The sequence below is a fragment of the Leptodactylus fuscus genome, chromosome 2, assembly GCF_031893055.1.
Source record: "Leptodactylus fuscus isolate aLepFus1 chromosome 2, aLepFus1.hap2, whole genome shotgun sequence".
NCBI classification, from domain to species: domain Eukaryota; kingdom Metazoa; phylum Chordata; class Amphibia; order Anura; family Leptodactylidae; genus Leptodactylus; species Leptodactylus fuscus.
The window spans coordinates 234,798,755-234,815,785 of NC_134266.1; the positions used below are offsets into that span (position 1 = coordinate 234,798,755).

General features: G+C 48.1%; 1 protein-coding gene across 1 annotated transcript in view; it reads left to right on the forward strand.

Annotated features, from left to right (window-relative positions):
• Positions 1-17,031, forward strand: part of ENDOU (endonuclease, poly(U) specific) — a 42,655-nt gene that overhangs the window by 11,120 nt on the left and 14,504 nt on the right. Inside the window, exons 3-5 of the mRNA XM_075262914.1 lie at positions 9,710-9,754; positions 14,403-14,447; positions 15,560-15,730. Of these exons, the coding sequence (XP_075119015.1) occupies positions 9,710-9,754; positions 14,403-14,447; positions 15,560-15,730 (261 nt within the window). The remainder of the gene's footprint in view (positions 1-9,709; positions 9,755-14,402; positions 14,448-15,559; positions 15,731-17,031) is intronic.

A 17,031-nucleotide genomic window follows, 5' to 3' on the forward strand; every position in this document is an offset into this window, starting at 1 on the left:
GTATACAGCAGCTTTCCATTCTCTATAGAGGGTATCTCATTCTATAATGTACAAATGACCTAATGGAGAATATGTATAGGGGTTGTCCTGGTGGGACCTTTATGTACAGGCAGGACCAGTGGCGTAACTAGGAATGGCGGGGCCCCGTGGCGAACTTTTGACATGGTGCCCCCCCCACCAACCGACACCGAAGACCTCGACCTACCCCCTCCTCCGCATTCCTGCGCGCTCTATTATGTCCCTTAGTGGCCCCTGCACCACACTATTATGTCCCTTAGTGGCCCCTGCACACACTATTATGTCCCTTAGTCGCCCCTGCACACAATATTATGTCCCTTAGTGGCCCCTGCACACACTATGTCCCTTAGTCGCCCCTTCACACACTATTATGTCCCTTAGTCGCCCCTGCACACAATATTATGTCCCTTAGTCGCCCCTACACACAATATTATGTCTCTTAGCCGCCCCTACACACAATATTATGTCTCTTAGCCGCCCCTACACACAATATTATGTCCCTTAGTGGCCCCTGCACACACTATTATGTCCCTTAGTCGCCCCTTCACACACTATTATGTCCCTTAGTCGCCCCTACACACAATATTATGTCCCTTAGTCGCCCCTACACACAATATTATGTCCCTTAGTCACCCCTACACACACTATTATGTCCCTTAGCCGCCCCTACACACAATATTATGTCCCTTAGTCGCCCCTGCACACAGTATTATGTCCCTTAGCCGCCCCTACACACAATATTATGTCCCTTAGTCGCCTCTGCACACACTATTATGTCCCTTAGTGGCCCCTGCACACACTGTTATGTCCCTTAGTGGCCCCTGCACACACTGTTATGTCCCTTAGTGGCCCCTGCACACACTGTTATGTCCCTTAGTGGCCCCTGCACACACTATTATGTCCCTTAGTCGCCCCTTCACACACTATTATGTCCCTTAGTCGCCCCTACACACAATATTATGGTCCTTAGTCGCCCCTACACACACTATTATGTCCCTTAGCCGCCCCTACACACAATATTATGTCCCTTAGCCGCCCCTACACACAATATTATGTCCCTTAGTCGCCCCTGCACACAGTATTATGTCCCTTAGCCGCCCCTACACACAATATTATGTCCCTTAGTCGCCTCTGCACACACTATTATGTCCCTTAGTGGCCCCTGCACACACTGTTATGTCCCTTAGTGGCCCCTGCACACACTATTATGTCCCTTAGTCGCCCCTGCACACAATATTATGTCCCTTAGTGGCCCCTGCACACACTATTATGTCCCTTAGTCGCCCCTTCACACACTATTATGTCCCTTAGTCGCCCCTACACACACTATTATGTCCCTTAGCCGCCCCTACACACAATATTATGTCCCTTAGTCGCCCCTGCACACAGTATTATGTCCCTTAGCCACCCCTACACACAATATTATGTCCCTTAGTCGCCTCTGCACACACTATTATGTCCCTTAGTGGCCCCTGCACACACTGTTATGTCCCTTAGTGGCCCCTGCACACACTATTATGTCCCTTAGTGGCCCCTGCTCACACTATTATGTCCCTTAGTGGCCCCTGCACACACTGTTATGTCCCTTAGTGGCCCCTGCACACACTGTTATGTCCCTTAGTGGCCCCTGCACACACTATTATGTCCCTTAGTGGCCCCTGCACACACTATTATGTCCCTTAGTGGCCCATGCACACACTATTATGTCCCTTAGTGGCCCCTGCACACACTATTATGTCCCTTAGTCGCCCCTACACACAATATTATGTCCCTTAGTCACCCCTGCACACAATATTATGTCCCTTAGTCGCCCCTACACACACTATTATGTCCCTTAGCCGCCCCTACACACAATATTATCTCCCTTAGTCGCCCCTGCACACACTATTATATCCCTTAGTCACCCCTACACACAGTATTATGTCCCTTAGTCGCCCCTGCACACAGTATTATGTCCCTTAGTCGCCCCTGCACACAGTATTATGTCCCTTAGTCGCCCCTTCACACAGCATTATGTCCCTTAGTCGCCCCTTCACACAGCATTATGTCCCTTAGTCGCCCCTTCACACAGCATTATGTCCCTTAGTCGCCCCTTCACACACTACTATGTCCCTTAGTGGCCCCTGCACTCAGTATTATACTCCACTGTGGACACCCATACACAATTATTATACTCTGGGGTCTTTTCAGACCCCAGGGCATAATAATCGGAGACCCGGGGGATAAAAACATAAAAAACTACTGTTGTTTACCTGCCCCCCGGCTCCTACACTGTTGGCCTCCGCTGTCGTCCTTCTTCAATGATGTCAGACGTCACATGACCCGGGACACAGGCCTAGGCCTGCCCGGATCGTGGAGACGTAAGTAATAGTGTTTTATTTTATGTTTCTTACCTCTCCTGCGCCTCCAATCATTATACTCGGGGGTCTGCAAAGACCCCCAAATATAATGATACTGTTTGTGGGGCCTGCGGTGTCACTTACCGATCCCGGCCCAGCCAGGATCGGTAAGTAAATAGGGCCCATAACGGCCTATTTAAAAAAAAAACACAGCGGTAGCGGCTGTCACCGGGCCCCCTAATGTCCCAAGCCCTACCACTGCTACCACGGTAGTTATGCCACTGGGCAGGACCATGTTAGTCATAGCAGGATGCCCTGTCTCCTGGGGTGAAGGGGTCTCAATTTCAATTCTATTTATGATCTCAGGATACAGGTATTATACTAAGTGGGGGGTCACTGGGATTGTGTGGGTTACTTAGACTGCTGCGAATACCTTAAAACCCAATAATATTTCTCCGCCCCATAATAACCCCAAAATTAGGATCCGGACAAATCTATGTGGTTTATGTGGGTTGGCCACAGCTTTATTAACTCAGATAACAACCAAAATTAACTTGACAAATCCGATCATCTCTGTCTTCCTCCAGAAAATACAGGCCGCTGGTAGACAGGGGCCTGCCTAAATGTCCATCTGTCCACGGTTCGTGGAACACTCCTGCCATGGAGGAGACAGCGTAACAGAACTACGGCTGGCTCTGACCAACCCCACGAACCAGCAGGAGGGCCTTCTCTAGGCCGTCCTGCAAACCGGACAAGAAAATGCCCAAACCGATGGGGTTCAAATGAACCCCATCCTGAAGGAGCAGATCCCTATTATCCCCCGCGAGTTCGGAGTGCCGAACGGAAACACCCCCCAGGGAAAGAACGTGCTTAGCCACTCGGACATTAAGGACTTTGCGAGAACGCTCCAGTGCAGCATGCGAGCGAGCGCCTCGCCATCGTGCCCTGGGAACGACCTCGGACCAAACAGGGATCAACTTAGGAAAAAACTCAAAAAATCGGGAAAAATCCTGACGAATTACCGAAATAAGATCACCCAGTTTTATCTTGCCCAGGTCATTCCCACCTGCGTGAATTACTAGAATGACCGGCCCCGTGGACACCCGACTAATCTTGGCCACCTCAGCTAAAATTCTAACCCACTTAAGCCCTCTAAATCCCATCCAGGTTACAGAAATACCGGGTATTCCAAGGGTGAGGCCGCCTGGACGAACCGCCGCTCTACGCTCCGCCCAAAAAATGTAGGAATGGCCTAGGATCCAAACCGAAACAGGGGAAGTATCTGTGAAAAAAAGAAGAACAAATTAAACAAAAACGCAAGAAAATCACAAAAGGAGTAAGTCAGGCCTAATATAACGGCGAAAGCAATTTGACCTCCACCTACCCAACTTTTTAATGGACTCCGGCTGCAGACCGCAAAGGTCGGCCGTAGTGGCCGCACCTATGCGGAAAGAGTGAGTCCCGAATTCGCTGGGGTCGAATCCTAAAAAACGCAGGGACGAGCGAAAAACCGTAAAAAACTGATAACGCGTAAGCGGGGAACCGGAATCATGGACCAAAAAGGTGGGCGACTGAAAACGGCGCCGCAAAAATTCCCCAACCAGGCGCACCGGACAAAAGGTAGAACCCGTAGGAAGAATGGGAACCCAGGATCCCTGGCCATAAATATCCGTTTTCGATCGACGCAAGCAAATACGAACCCCAGAGTCAGAATGAAAGACGTCCCTACTCGCTAAACCCCCCCCGGAGGATGCGCTGGAGGGAAGTAGTTCCCCAATACGCAAGGCCCCGAAGAAGGCCAGCGAAAAGGCAACCCGGAACAGCAGAACCTCCCCACCATCAGTACAGATGTGAGGGAGGATCTGCAACAAACTAGTGAGCATAGTAAAAGAGACGGGACGACGCATATCCCGAAGAAACGTCTCTTTTTTCCACCCCTTCAAAACCCGTTTGACAATAAAAATTTTTGTAACGTCAACCCGTCCCAAAAGTTTCAACATGAAGGCTATCCCTGCAAGCTTACGCGCCGCCGCTGCGGCGGAAAGCCCCCTACCACGAAGGTCAACTAAATAGGATAGGACGAGTGGAGTCAAAGGGGAATCCTCCGCGGGTAAACAACCGCCAGAGGGTCTCAGGAATTCCTGCCAAGCTCTGGTATGGCCCAGCCAAGTAGACGGGGCCAGCGACTTCCGTACTAAGGACGTCAAATCCTCTCCAACAAGCTCCATAATGCTGGCGGGCACGGGGTCCCCTCTTCCTCGGCCGACGGGTGTAAAGAACGAAACAGCTGCAAGTTAGAACGGGACAGGGCGTCAGCAATAGCATTTTGGGCGCCCGGAACATGCCGGGCGGGGAACCAAATGTTGGCCTGCAGGCAGCGAAGAACCAAATGCCTAAGAAGGGCCAACACCTCCAATGAGGAGGAGGATAAGCTGTTCACTGCCTGCACGACCGACATGTTATCAGACCAGAACAATATGCGACAATTGCTGAGGTCCCGTCCCCACAGTTCCACCGCTACAATGATGGGAAACAACTCGAGGAGAGTTAAATTCTTCACAAAACCCCTGTCAACCCACGAAGAGGGCCAGGCTGCCCTGCACCACTTGCACCCCAGGACTGCCCCGAAACCGTCGCTACCGGCCGCATCTGTAAAAAGAGCCAGGTCGGCACTGGACACCGATTCGGACTGACAAACCGCTCTACCGTTAAAGGATGACAAAAATTGTTGCCACACCTGTAAATCTTCCCGGAGCGACCGGGTAATACGAATAAAATGGTGCGACTGGGAGACCCCTTTAGTGGCTAGGGACAGACGCCGGCAAAAAGTGCGACCCATTGGAATGACCTTGCACGCAAAATTTAATAGCCCTAACAGCACCTGCATTTGATGCAAGGTCACCTTCTTGGAACATTCAGCAGCCTGTACCTCCCGTACCAGGCGATCCAATTTGTCGTCTGGTAAACGAAATACCATGGCAACTGAGTCAATCTCGATGCCAAGGAAAGAAAGGCAGGTCACAGGACCAACCGTTTTCTCCTCGGAGAGGGGGACCCCACACGACGCCATTAAACTACGGAAGGAACAAAGCAAAAATTCGCAAACCGGGGAATTGGGCGGCCCAACGAAAAGGAAATCATCCAAATAATGCAAGATGGAGTGATATCCGGTTTCGAAACGCACAACCCATTCCAAAAAGGAAGAAAACATTTCAAAAAACGAACAGGAGATTGAACACCCCATTGGCAAGCACATATCCACGAAAAACTTTTCGCGCAATGAACAGCCAAGGAGGTGAAGGCAATCGGGATGGATGGGGAGTAACCTAAAAGCGGACTCGATGTCGGATTTGGCCAACAGGGCCCCGACGCCCGCTCGCCGAACAAGATCGACCGCCTTGTCAAAGGACGTGTAAGAAACCGCCGACACCTCCTTTGAAATACCATCGTTAACCGAGTCTCCCCTGGGATAGGACAGGTGATGAATGAGTCGGAATTTTCCAGGTTCCCTCTTAGGTACCAAGCCCAGAGGGGAAACCCTCAAATTAGGAAAAGGGGGCTCGTCAAACGGGCCCGCCATTCTGCACAAAGACACTTCCTTCATCACCTTGTCCCAAGCCAGGGGTTCGTCAGCCAAAACAGAACGAAGGTTACCAGAAAAGGAGGACACCGGCGACTCCTCAAACGGGATGACAAAGCCTACCCGGAATCCAGACTCAAGCAGTCTTGCCTCCCGCTTCCGCGGGTAGAGGTCTAGCCACTGCTGCAGAACTAGACCTCTCACCGGAGTTCTCTCCGGAGCCGGCAGTACCCACTTTGGATACCTGTTTTCCCCGACGCAAACACCTAAGGGCCGCGTGATTCCCTCCGCAGATCGAGCAATCATGCCGGAATCTGCAGGAGTTAAAGAATCTACAATGCCCTTCGTTAAACAGCCAACAGGATCCTGTTGGCTTGTGGGGCAGGGAGGTCTGACCGGAGGTGGAACCTCCAGCACCTGCTTGAAAGGGCTTCTGCGATTTTTGTGACAAGATGAGTTGCACCCAGACGTCCAAAGCCTTTGACGCCCAGCCAACCGCCGGGGTCAAAGCTAAGCGACGCCTGAATTCCTCATCATAGCGCCACCATGCCGCACCACCGTGCAGCTTGCTGGCGCCATGGATGGTGTCCAGATAGACGAATAGTTCAGGGCCTTTGGTGGGGGAGTGCTGGCACAAAATGTGAGCAAAAACCGCAAAGGCCTGAAGCCAATTACCGAAGGTCTTAGCGACCTTTGGCTTCCTATCTGAACCCCTCTCAAAAGTCCGCTCTTTGTCCACTGTCGAATGGTCAGTGGACAGGAGGGACCAAATGTCCACATACTCTCCGTTAACTATTTTTTCCCGGGTTTCCGCCGGTACATGAGTACCGAGAGGGGAAACCCCACAAAAAATAGAATCTTTAAATGTTAAACCCGGGGGGTGGCACGCCGGCGAAGGCATAGGCCCGCCAAGGCCATCCCCCGAGAACCTATCGGAAGCGGAATTCTCAACAGTCGCTAAAGTACGTCTCAAGAAGGATGCAAGGTCTTCACCTGGAGCCGGGTTGGCAAGGGTCAACCAAGCCGGGAGACAAGGCAACTCACCGTCAGATTTGGTCCCCGTGACCGGTCCAGGCATGCTTGGTCCAGGCGTGGGCTGTAGAGCGGCTGTCGCAGGCGGTGAGGATCGAGGTGACTGCGGGTGGCGAGGCGCAGTGTGCTGCGAGTGGCGAGAAGGTGCCCTGGAACGCTGTCTCCCATGTCCATGGGAGCGTCGGCTGGGAGATCTGGAGGGAGATGTTCTACCGCTGCGGCGGCTACGGCAGCGATGACGACTGCGGCAACGATGGCGACTAACGTCTCTACGGCGCCGATCATGATGGCGATATGCCGTGGAACCTGATGAGAAAGAGGAACAGGGGGAAGCATGTGAATGCGATCTTCGAGAAGACCTGGCTGAATCATGCCTTCCTGAAGCTCCCCTATAAGCATCCTGATATCTTCTTTTGCTGGAGGACCTGACCCGGGTGACCTCTGACCTAGGGGACTGAGGGAACCGGTCAGCAGCCCCCGAAACTTGTGGGCGGTTAGAAACCACAGCAGAGTGGGCATGTGTACGCCCCACAGGTACGGAAACTCCCCCCGGTGCAATAGCCTGTCTTAGGGAGTGGTGTACTTGGGGAAGGAGGGAAACCGACGGGGCAGGGGAGAGAGGGGGAGGGGTGGGAGGGACAATATCCAGGCTCCCAAGGTCTGACCCATACATTAAATTTGCCCCGCCCCCCCCTGGCCCCGCCAGAAGCCCACCATCCCCAGCCGAGGACAGGACCTCTAAGACCCCAACCCCGGGTAAATACAGCTCACCCGATCCAGTGTCTTCACCCCCCGCAGCGGCGGAGGGCACGATGATCCCAGGCGTCTGTCCGGCATCGTCAGGGCGGCGGCCATAATTGTGGGCGGGACCCGGTCGGGTCGTGGGTGGGGCTTCACCTCCCGCTCCTGCGAGAGGCCCGCCCACTGGAGGCTTGGTGTGCAGGAGCCGGGCGCCATCTTGGAGGAGGCCGGAGATGGGAGCAGGCTCCGGCCTAGCCGGGGGCACAGACCCGGCACCTATTCCCGCATGTGGGCCGGCCCCCGGAGTCTGAGGCCGCACGATGGGGCCTCCGGCAGCAAGAACTTCACCACCACCAGGCTCCGGCCTAGCGGTGGGCGGGGCTTCGCCTCTCGCTCCAGCGGGAGGCCGCGCAGCAGGCCTGCTAGGCCGTCTCCGGCAAGCCGCGGACCGGCTGCCGGGTAGCAACGAAGGCCGCTCCTGCGGCCTGGAAGGATCCTGCCGGGCACGATCCTCTTCACCACCGCCAGGCTCCGGCCTAGCGGTGGGCGGAGCTTCACCTCCCGCTCCGGCGGGAGGCAGCGCTGCAGCCCGTCTCCGGCAAGCCACAGGGCGGCTGCCGGGTGAAGAAGAAGGCCGCGCCTGCAGCCTAGGGGGAGCCATACGCTGGGCACGGCTGGAGCTGGATCCGGGATGTTCCCCCACCCCAGCCACAGCCCCCGACGGCGCACACCGCTTACCTCCACGCGCCGGGGGGCTGGGACTGAGACGGACAGGCCGCCGCACCCGCCGCTGCGGCCTGCGAGATGAACGGGAGACAGCACTGGATTCCAAATCTTCAGGGGGAGGAAGATGAGCAGAAGCCCTCTGGATGATCTCCTGAAGCCATCTGCTACCACCAGCCTGCACCTCGGCGAAAATTAGCTGTTCCAGGTCTGCCATGAAAGCTGGGTTCTGGGACGCAGTTTCCTCTCATCCGACTGACGGAGGGTAAGTGCCAGACCCACGTGCCCCCTAAATAATATAAAGACCCAATATTTATAAATATGTGACCTCACCAAAACAGAGGGCGGAGAGGAATTCAAACTAGGTCTCCTAGCAACCCCCATCGCAGCAGTCATGGCCCTTTTCCCTATGCGGTGCAAGGGCTTCTAGGTGATATACTGTATGGAACTATCTAGGGTAAATTATATTGTGTGAGTACACTTAAGGAATATTATACTCTGTAGGGCCTCTTATGGACATTACACTGTGTGGGTACATTACACTGTGCGGTGCATCACTGTCAGTGGTGCATTGAAGGGAACCAATACTGTGAGGAGCCACAGAGATGGGTCAAAGGGGACATGGACATTATAAGGGGCATGATTTAACACAAAAAAAATGCTGCTATATGTGCTGCCATACTTGTCTGCTGTATGTTCTCTAAAAGCTGGGAGATGTCTGAGTGGTGGATGGGGGGGGGGGGGAAGGTCCACTTATGAAACTTTTGCACAGGATCCACCAGTGAATTGAAACAGCCCTGTGCCCAAGTTCTTCAAATTGACAACCAGAGACTATCATAAGTATATATAAATAGATAGAATATGAAACAGTGGCTGCAAAAATCCGGCAAGAAAAGAAATTCCCAAACCCGATGGGCAATTACTAAATGTCATCCATGAGTAAGAGAAGCCACTTCGTGTGTAACTACAGTGGTAATATCCATATATTGTACAGCTATAAAGTACAGCATATTCATAAATCTACATTCTAATTTTTCTGAACTACAAGTATAGTTACTTGGATTAAGAGTCATATAAGGAGTCTACCTCCCTCTAGTGGACTGAAGCAGTACTAGAATACAAACTGTAACAATCCTGTACACTCAGGACTGACAAATGGAGAGATTAATATTATACCACCCATAATTTATAGATATTTGATCATTAGAAATATTCCAAATTAATAATTAATTGAAAAATTAATACATTTAATATTAAAATATTTTTTTTCTAACAGATATTGATCCTAACTTGAATGAAGTTACTCATCATGACAGTCCAGGTATTGTTTTATTCCTAAAGACAAATATATCTGCCTATATTTTGCAATATGGTGTCTGTCTATAGATTCAGCATTGCATGAGGAATATTCCTAGGCACTAAACATGGATTGGGATGGGTTTAACAGATACCGATTCTAAGTCACCTGAGGCTCCTTGCAATGATAAATTGGGTATTACTCCATCCTGAATTCTGTACACTGAGAGTATTTTTAATATTCCATCATTATAACTTTATGATTTTCCAATCCCCATGAAAAATATATATATATGGTGTGTGAGATTTTGAGCGCCGTAAAAGTTCCCATTGATTTCAATGGGAGCCTGGATCGTATACGCCGCGTTATTTTGCGGCAAATAACGCGGCGTATACTATCCAGGCTCCCATTGAAATCAATGGGAGCTTTTACGGCGCTCAAAATCTCACACGCCATATACGTGCCAGGTCACGCGGCACGTTATTCCATTAACTGTGTCAAAGTATCTCCAAAGCAGAAGATCTTGTAGGGTATTCCAGTACACAATAGATAGTATGTTCCAACACCGATCAACTGGAGAACCAGTGACAGGATCACGGACATCCAACTCTCATTGAAAAATTTGATGCTAGGTATAATAGATGGCAGAACGCACAACGCATTGCTATTGGCTGTGTGATGCCGCGTGGTTGCAGATCAGTGACAGTGTCCATGCTGACCTCTGCTCACAACTTACAGCACCTAAAATCAGTTTGCAAACATCCTCTTTTAGTAGGAAGGTGCACCCTGTCACACTGAAAAAATGTTAGAACTGGTATTACCATATTTGCCAACTCTGATTTTTTGTGAGGCTAACAAAAATTGGAAGAGTTGGCAAATATATGCCAGGTGGTACTGTTCCAATTTCAACTCTATTTGCGTCTAAAGGACAGACCAGGCTTGCGTCTGTATTTTGGGCTTACTTATATATTTCCCTATTTTTATATACAAAATGATACATTGTCCATTTTTTGCATTATTCTTTCTTTCTTTCAAATTCTTTTTTTTATTGAAACAAGTAAACATATAAAAAACATAGAGAAAACATTCAAAAAGCGCCAAAAAGGCGCAGCGGGAACAAATAACATTGGATTAGCAATACAAAGTCAGATCTTCAGGGGTAACAGTAAAAAACCAATACAAAATATCAACAAGGTAGATTGAAAATGTGGACGGGGACAGGGAAAAAGGGGAAAATTGGGGTCCATGCCAAAACCTCCAAATTCCTTCGGGAGAATGAGTCTGTCAAAAGCTAATCTAGTCTTCTTACTATTCCAAAGGAAGGAGATAAAAAGTGACCAAAACTTTTTGAAATATACCTTCGGAACCGGGATAGGTAACATTTGAAAAACATAAAGAAATTTAGGCAGGACGAAGGTGCGCAAGAGGTTCTTCCTACCCATCCAAGATATACTAGGTATAGACAGAGACGATAGGTAGGTTTTAACAGAATTAAAGAGGTGAATGTAGTTGTCTTGAAAGCGAACGTTCTGGTCTCTTGTAAGATAAATGCCTAAATATTTCAATTTACCAGATTGCCAAGTGAAAGGGGAACTACGTTGGAGAAATCTCATCTCAGGGATAGAGAGGGAGATATTCATAGCTTCCGACTTAGAATAATTAATTTTGAAATTTGAGAGTGCACTAAACTGTTCAATCAGTCTTATTATATGTGGAAAGGTATTTATAGGGTCCGAAACAAATAATAGCAGATCATCTGCGAAAGCAGCACTATAATGCGTAACAACTCCTACTTTGAAACCTTTGATGTGCGGGTGGTCACGAATAAAGGAGAGTCTCCATTATCACAATAAAAAGGGTGGGGGATAGGGGGCAACCCTGTCGAGTTCCATTTTTAATCGAGAATGGGTCTGATAAGAAACCATTGACCCCGATCCTGGCCCGGGGACATGAGTAAAGGGGGGAGATCGCCGTAATAAAATCCGCAGGGATCCCAAACCTATGTAGGGTGTGATACATATATAACCAGTTAATACGATCGAATGCCTTCTCGGCATCAGTGCCAAGAAGGACTAGAGGTAAGCGATGGTGGAGAGCATATTGAGTTAATTGAAGGGCTCTACAAGAGTTATGGTTACCCTCCCGTCCAGGGACAAAGCCACATTGTTCTTGATTAATTAAATCAGGGAGGAAGGATTGGAGACGTGTAGATAAAATTTTTGCCCATAGTTTTACATCCACTTTAAGTAATGAGATGGGTCTGTAATTTCCACATTTACATGGATCTTTACCTTCTTTAGGAAGGATTGTAATCGTCGCTTCTAAGGCTTGTGGCAGCTTGTGGCCCCTGCACACACTATTATGTCCCATAGTGACCCCTGCACACAGTATTATGTCCCTTAGTGGCCCCTGCACACAGTATTATGTCCCTTAGTGGCCCCTGCACACAGTATTATGTCCCATAGTGGCCCCTGCACACAGTATTATCCCCCATAGTGACCCCTGCACACAGTATTATGTCCCTTAATGGCCCCTGCACACAGTATTATGTCCCATAGTGGTCCCTGCACACAGTATTATGTCCCATAGTGACCCCTGCACACAGTATTATGTCCCTTAGTGGCCCCTGCACACAGTATTATGTCCCTTAGTCGCCCCTGCACACAGTATTATGTCCCTTAGTCGCCCCTGCACACAGTATTATGTCCCTTAGTGGCCCCTGCACACAGTATTATGTCCCTTAGTCGCCCCTGCACACAGTATTATCCCCCATAGTGGCCCTTGCACACAGTATTATGTCCCTTAGTCGCCCCTGCACACAGTATTATGTCCCTTAGTCGCCCCTGCACACAGTATTATGTCCCATAGTGGCCCCTGCACACAGTATTATGTCCCATAGTGACCCCTGCACACAGTATTATGTCCCTTAATGGCCCCTGCACACAGTATTATGTCCCTTAGTCGCCCCTGCACACAGTATTATGTCCCTTAGTCGCCCCTGCACACAGTATTATGTCCCTTAGTGGCCCCTGCACACAGTATTATGTCCCTTAGTCGCCCCTGCACACAGTATTATCCCCCATAGTGGCCCCTGCACACAGTATTATGTCCCTTAGTCGCCCCTGCACACAGTATTATGTCCCTTAGTCGCCCCTGCACACAGTATTATGTCCCTTAGTGGCCCCTGCACACAGTATTATGTCCCTTAGTTGCCCCTGCACACAGTATTATCCCCCATAGTGGCCCCTGCACACAGTATTATCCCCCATAGTGGCCCCTACACACAGTATTATGTCCCTTAGTCACCCCTGCACACACTATTATGTCCCTTAGTGGCCCCTGCGCTTAGTATTATGCTCCACTGTGGACACCCATACACAATTATTATACTCTGGGGTCTTTCCAGACCCCAGAGCCCCAGAGCATAATAATCGGAGACCCGGGGGGATAAAAACATAAAAAACTACTGTTGTTTACCTGTCCCCCGGCTCCTACGCTATTGGCCTCCGCTATCGTCCTTCTTCAATGACGTCGGACGTCACATGACCCGGGACGCAGGCCTAGGCCTGCCCGGATTGTGGAGAGGTAAGTAATAGTGTTTTTTATGTTTCTTACCTCTCCCGGGCCTCCGATCATTATACTCAGGGGTCTGCAAAGAGCCCTGAGTATAATGATAGTGTTTAGGGGCTCGCGGTGTCACTTACCGATCCCAGCCATTCTCAGGATACAGGTATTATACTAAGTGGGGGGTCACTGGGATTGTGTGGGTCACTTAGGTGATATACTGTATGGAACTATCTAGGGTAAATTATATTGTGTGAGTACACTTAAGGAATATTATACTCTGTAGGGCCTCTTATGGACATTACACTGTGTGGGTACATTACACTGTGCGGTGCATCACTGTGAGTGGTGCATTGAAGGGAACCAATACTGTGAGGAGCCACAGAGATGGGTCAAAGGGGACATGGACATTATAAGGGGCATGGTTTAACACACACAAAAAATGCTGCTATATGTGCTGCCATACTTGTCTGCTGTATGTTCTCTAAAAGCTGGGAGATGTCTGAGTGGTGGATGGGGGGGAAGGTCCACTTATGAAACTTTTGCACAGGATCCACCAGTGAATTGAAACAGCCCTGTGCCCAATTTCCCCAAATTGACAACCAGAGACTATCATAAATAGATAGATAGATAGATAGATAGATAGATAGATAGATAGGTAGATAGATAGATAGATAGATAGCATATGAAACAGTGGCTGCAAAAATCCTATTCTTTCCAAGAAAAGAAATTCCCAAACCCAATGGCCAATTACTAAATGTCATCCATGAGTAAGAAAAGCCACTTCGTGTGTAACTACAGTGGTAATATCCATATATTGTACAGCTATAAAGTACAGCATATTCATAAATCTACATTCTAATTTTTCTGAACTACAAGTATAGTTACTTGGATTAAGAGTCATATAAGGAGTCTACCTCCCTCTAGTGGACTGAAGCAGTACTAGAATACAAACTGTAACAATCCTGTACACTCAGGACTGACAAATGGAGAGATTAATATTATACCACCCATAATTTATAGATATTTGATCATTAGAAATATTCCAAATTAATAATTAATTGAAAAATTAATACATTTAATATTAAAATATTTTTTTTTCTAACAGATATTGATCCTAACTTGAATGAAGTTACTCATCATGACAGTCCAGGTATTGTTTTATTCCTAAAGACAAATATATCTGCCTATATTTTGCAATATGGTGTCTGTCTATAGATTCAGCATTGCATGAGGAATATTCCTAGGCACTAAACATGGATTGGGATGGGTTTAACAGATACCGATTCTAAGTCACCTGAGGCTCCTTGCAATGATAAATTGGGTATTACTCCATCCTGAATTCTGTACACTGAGAGTATTTTTAATATTCCATCATTATAACTTCATGATTTTCCAATCCCCATGAAAAATATATATACGGTGTGTGAGATTTTCAGCGCCGTAAAAGTTCCCATTGATTTCAATGGGAGCCTGGATGGTATACGCCGCGTTATTTTGCAGCAAATAACGCGGCGTATATGATCCAGGCTCCCATTGAAATCAATGGGAGCTTTTACGGCGCTCCAAATCTCACACGCCATATACGTGCCAGGTCACGCAGCACGTTACTCCATGTGAATGGCCCTTAACTGTGTCAAAGTATCTCCAAAGCAGAAGATATTGTAGGGTATACCAGTACACAGTAGATAGTATGTTCCAACACCGATCAACTGGAGAACCAGTGACAGGATCATGGACATCCAACTCTCACTGAAAAATTTGATGCTAGTTATAATAGATGGCAGAACGCACAACACATTGCTACTGGTTATATGATGCTGACCTCTGCTCACAACTTTCAGCACCTAAAATCAGTTTGCAAACATCCTCTTTTAGTAGGAAGGTGCACCCTGTCACACTGAAAAAAATGTTAGAACTGGTATTACCATATTTGCCAACTCTGAATTTTTGGGAGGCTAACAAAAATTGGAAGAGTTGGCAAATATATGCCAGGTGGTACTGTTCCAATTTCAACTCTATTTGCGTCTAAAGGACAGACCAGGCTTGTGTCTGTATTTTGGGCTTACTTATATATTTTGCTATTTTTATATACGGTATGATGCATTGTCCATTTTTTGCATTATTCTATTCAATACATTTTGATATCTTCTATAAGAATCGCAGAGAACGTTCGTTTGGTTTTCTTTTGTATTTGGCTAGAGGTATGTTGTAGGTTGCTAATATAGAATAGGGATTACTTTCTACTCTTTCTGTCCTGTGCAGATACCTCCTGTCAAGGAAGATGTGGAGAAAAGTTTAACAAGAAAAAATCATGTCACTGTAATGCAAAATGTAGCAAGTTCAAGAACTGCTGCAATGACTACAAAGAACTGTGCAAAGGAGGAGCCAGCAACAAAATAGCAGAAGACTACACGGAGAGCAATTTCAATAGAGGTGAGAGACTGCAGGGCAGGGTAAGGGGCTGATGTGAACTAAATAGGCTCATTTAACAATTCATGTTGGGTCTTTATTAGAGATGAGCGAACAGTGTTCTATCGAACTCATGTTCGATCGGATATTAGGCTGTTCGGCATGTTCGAATCGAATCGAACACCGCGTGGTAAAGTGCGCCATTACTCGATTCCCCTCCCACCTTCCCTGGCGCCTTTTTTGCTCCAATAACAGCGCAGGGTAGGTGGGACAGGAACTACGACACCGGTGACGTTGAGAAAAGTAGGCAAAACCCATTGGCTGCCAAAAACATGTGACCTCTAATTTAAAAGAACAGCGCCGCCCAGGTTCGCGTCATTCTGAGCTTGCAATTCACCGAGGACGGAGGTTTCCGTCCAGCTAGCTAGGGCTTAGACTCTGGGTAGGCAGGAACAGGCTAGGATAGGAAGGAGAAGACAACCAACAGCTCTTATAAGAGCTAAATTCCAGGGAGAAGCTTGTCAGTGTAACGTGGCACTGACGGGCTCAATCGCCGCAACCCAGCTTTCCCAGGATCCTGAATGGAATACACTGTCAGTGTATTCCCGTATACCCGATATATACCCCCGATACCCGTTCCAACGGTGTGCCCCCCCACCTTCACCCCAGAAATACCCTGCAAGTCCCCTAGCAATAGAATTGGGGCTATATACACCCACTATTTTTGCTACTGCCATATAGTGCCATTGTCTGACTGGGAATTCAAAGAATATATTGGGGTTACGTGCACCCACAATTTTTACTACTGGTATACAGTGCCAGTTTCTGACTGGGAATTCAAAGAATATATTGGGGTTATAAATACCCTCATTTCTTACTACTGGTATATAGTGCCATTGTCTGACTGGGAATTCAAAGAATATATTGGGGTTATAAATACCCTCATTTCTTGCTACTGCCATATAGTGCCAGTTTCTGACTGGGAATTCAAAGAATATATTGGGGTTACGTGCACCCACAATTTTTACTACTGGTATACAGTGCCAGTTTCTGACTGGGAATTCAAAGAATATATTGGGGTTACAAATACCCTCATTTCTTGCTACTGCCATATAGTGCCAGTTTCTGACTGGTAATTCAAAGAATATATTGGGGTTATAAATACCCTCATTTCTTGCTACTGGTATATAGTGCCATTGTCTGACTGGGAATTCAAAGAATATATTGGGGTTACGTGCACCCACAATTTTTACTACTGGTATACAGTGCCAGTTTCTGACTGGGAATTCAAAGAATATATTGGGGTTACAAATACCCTCATTTCT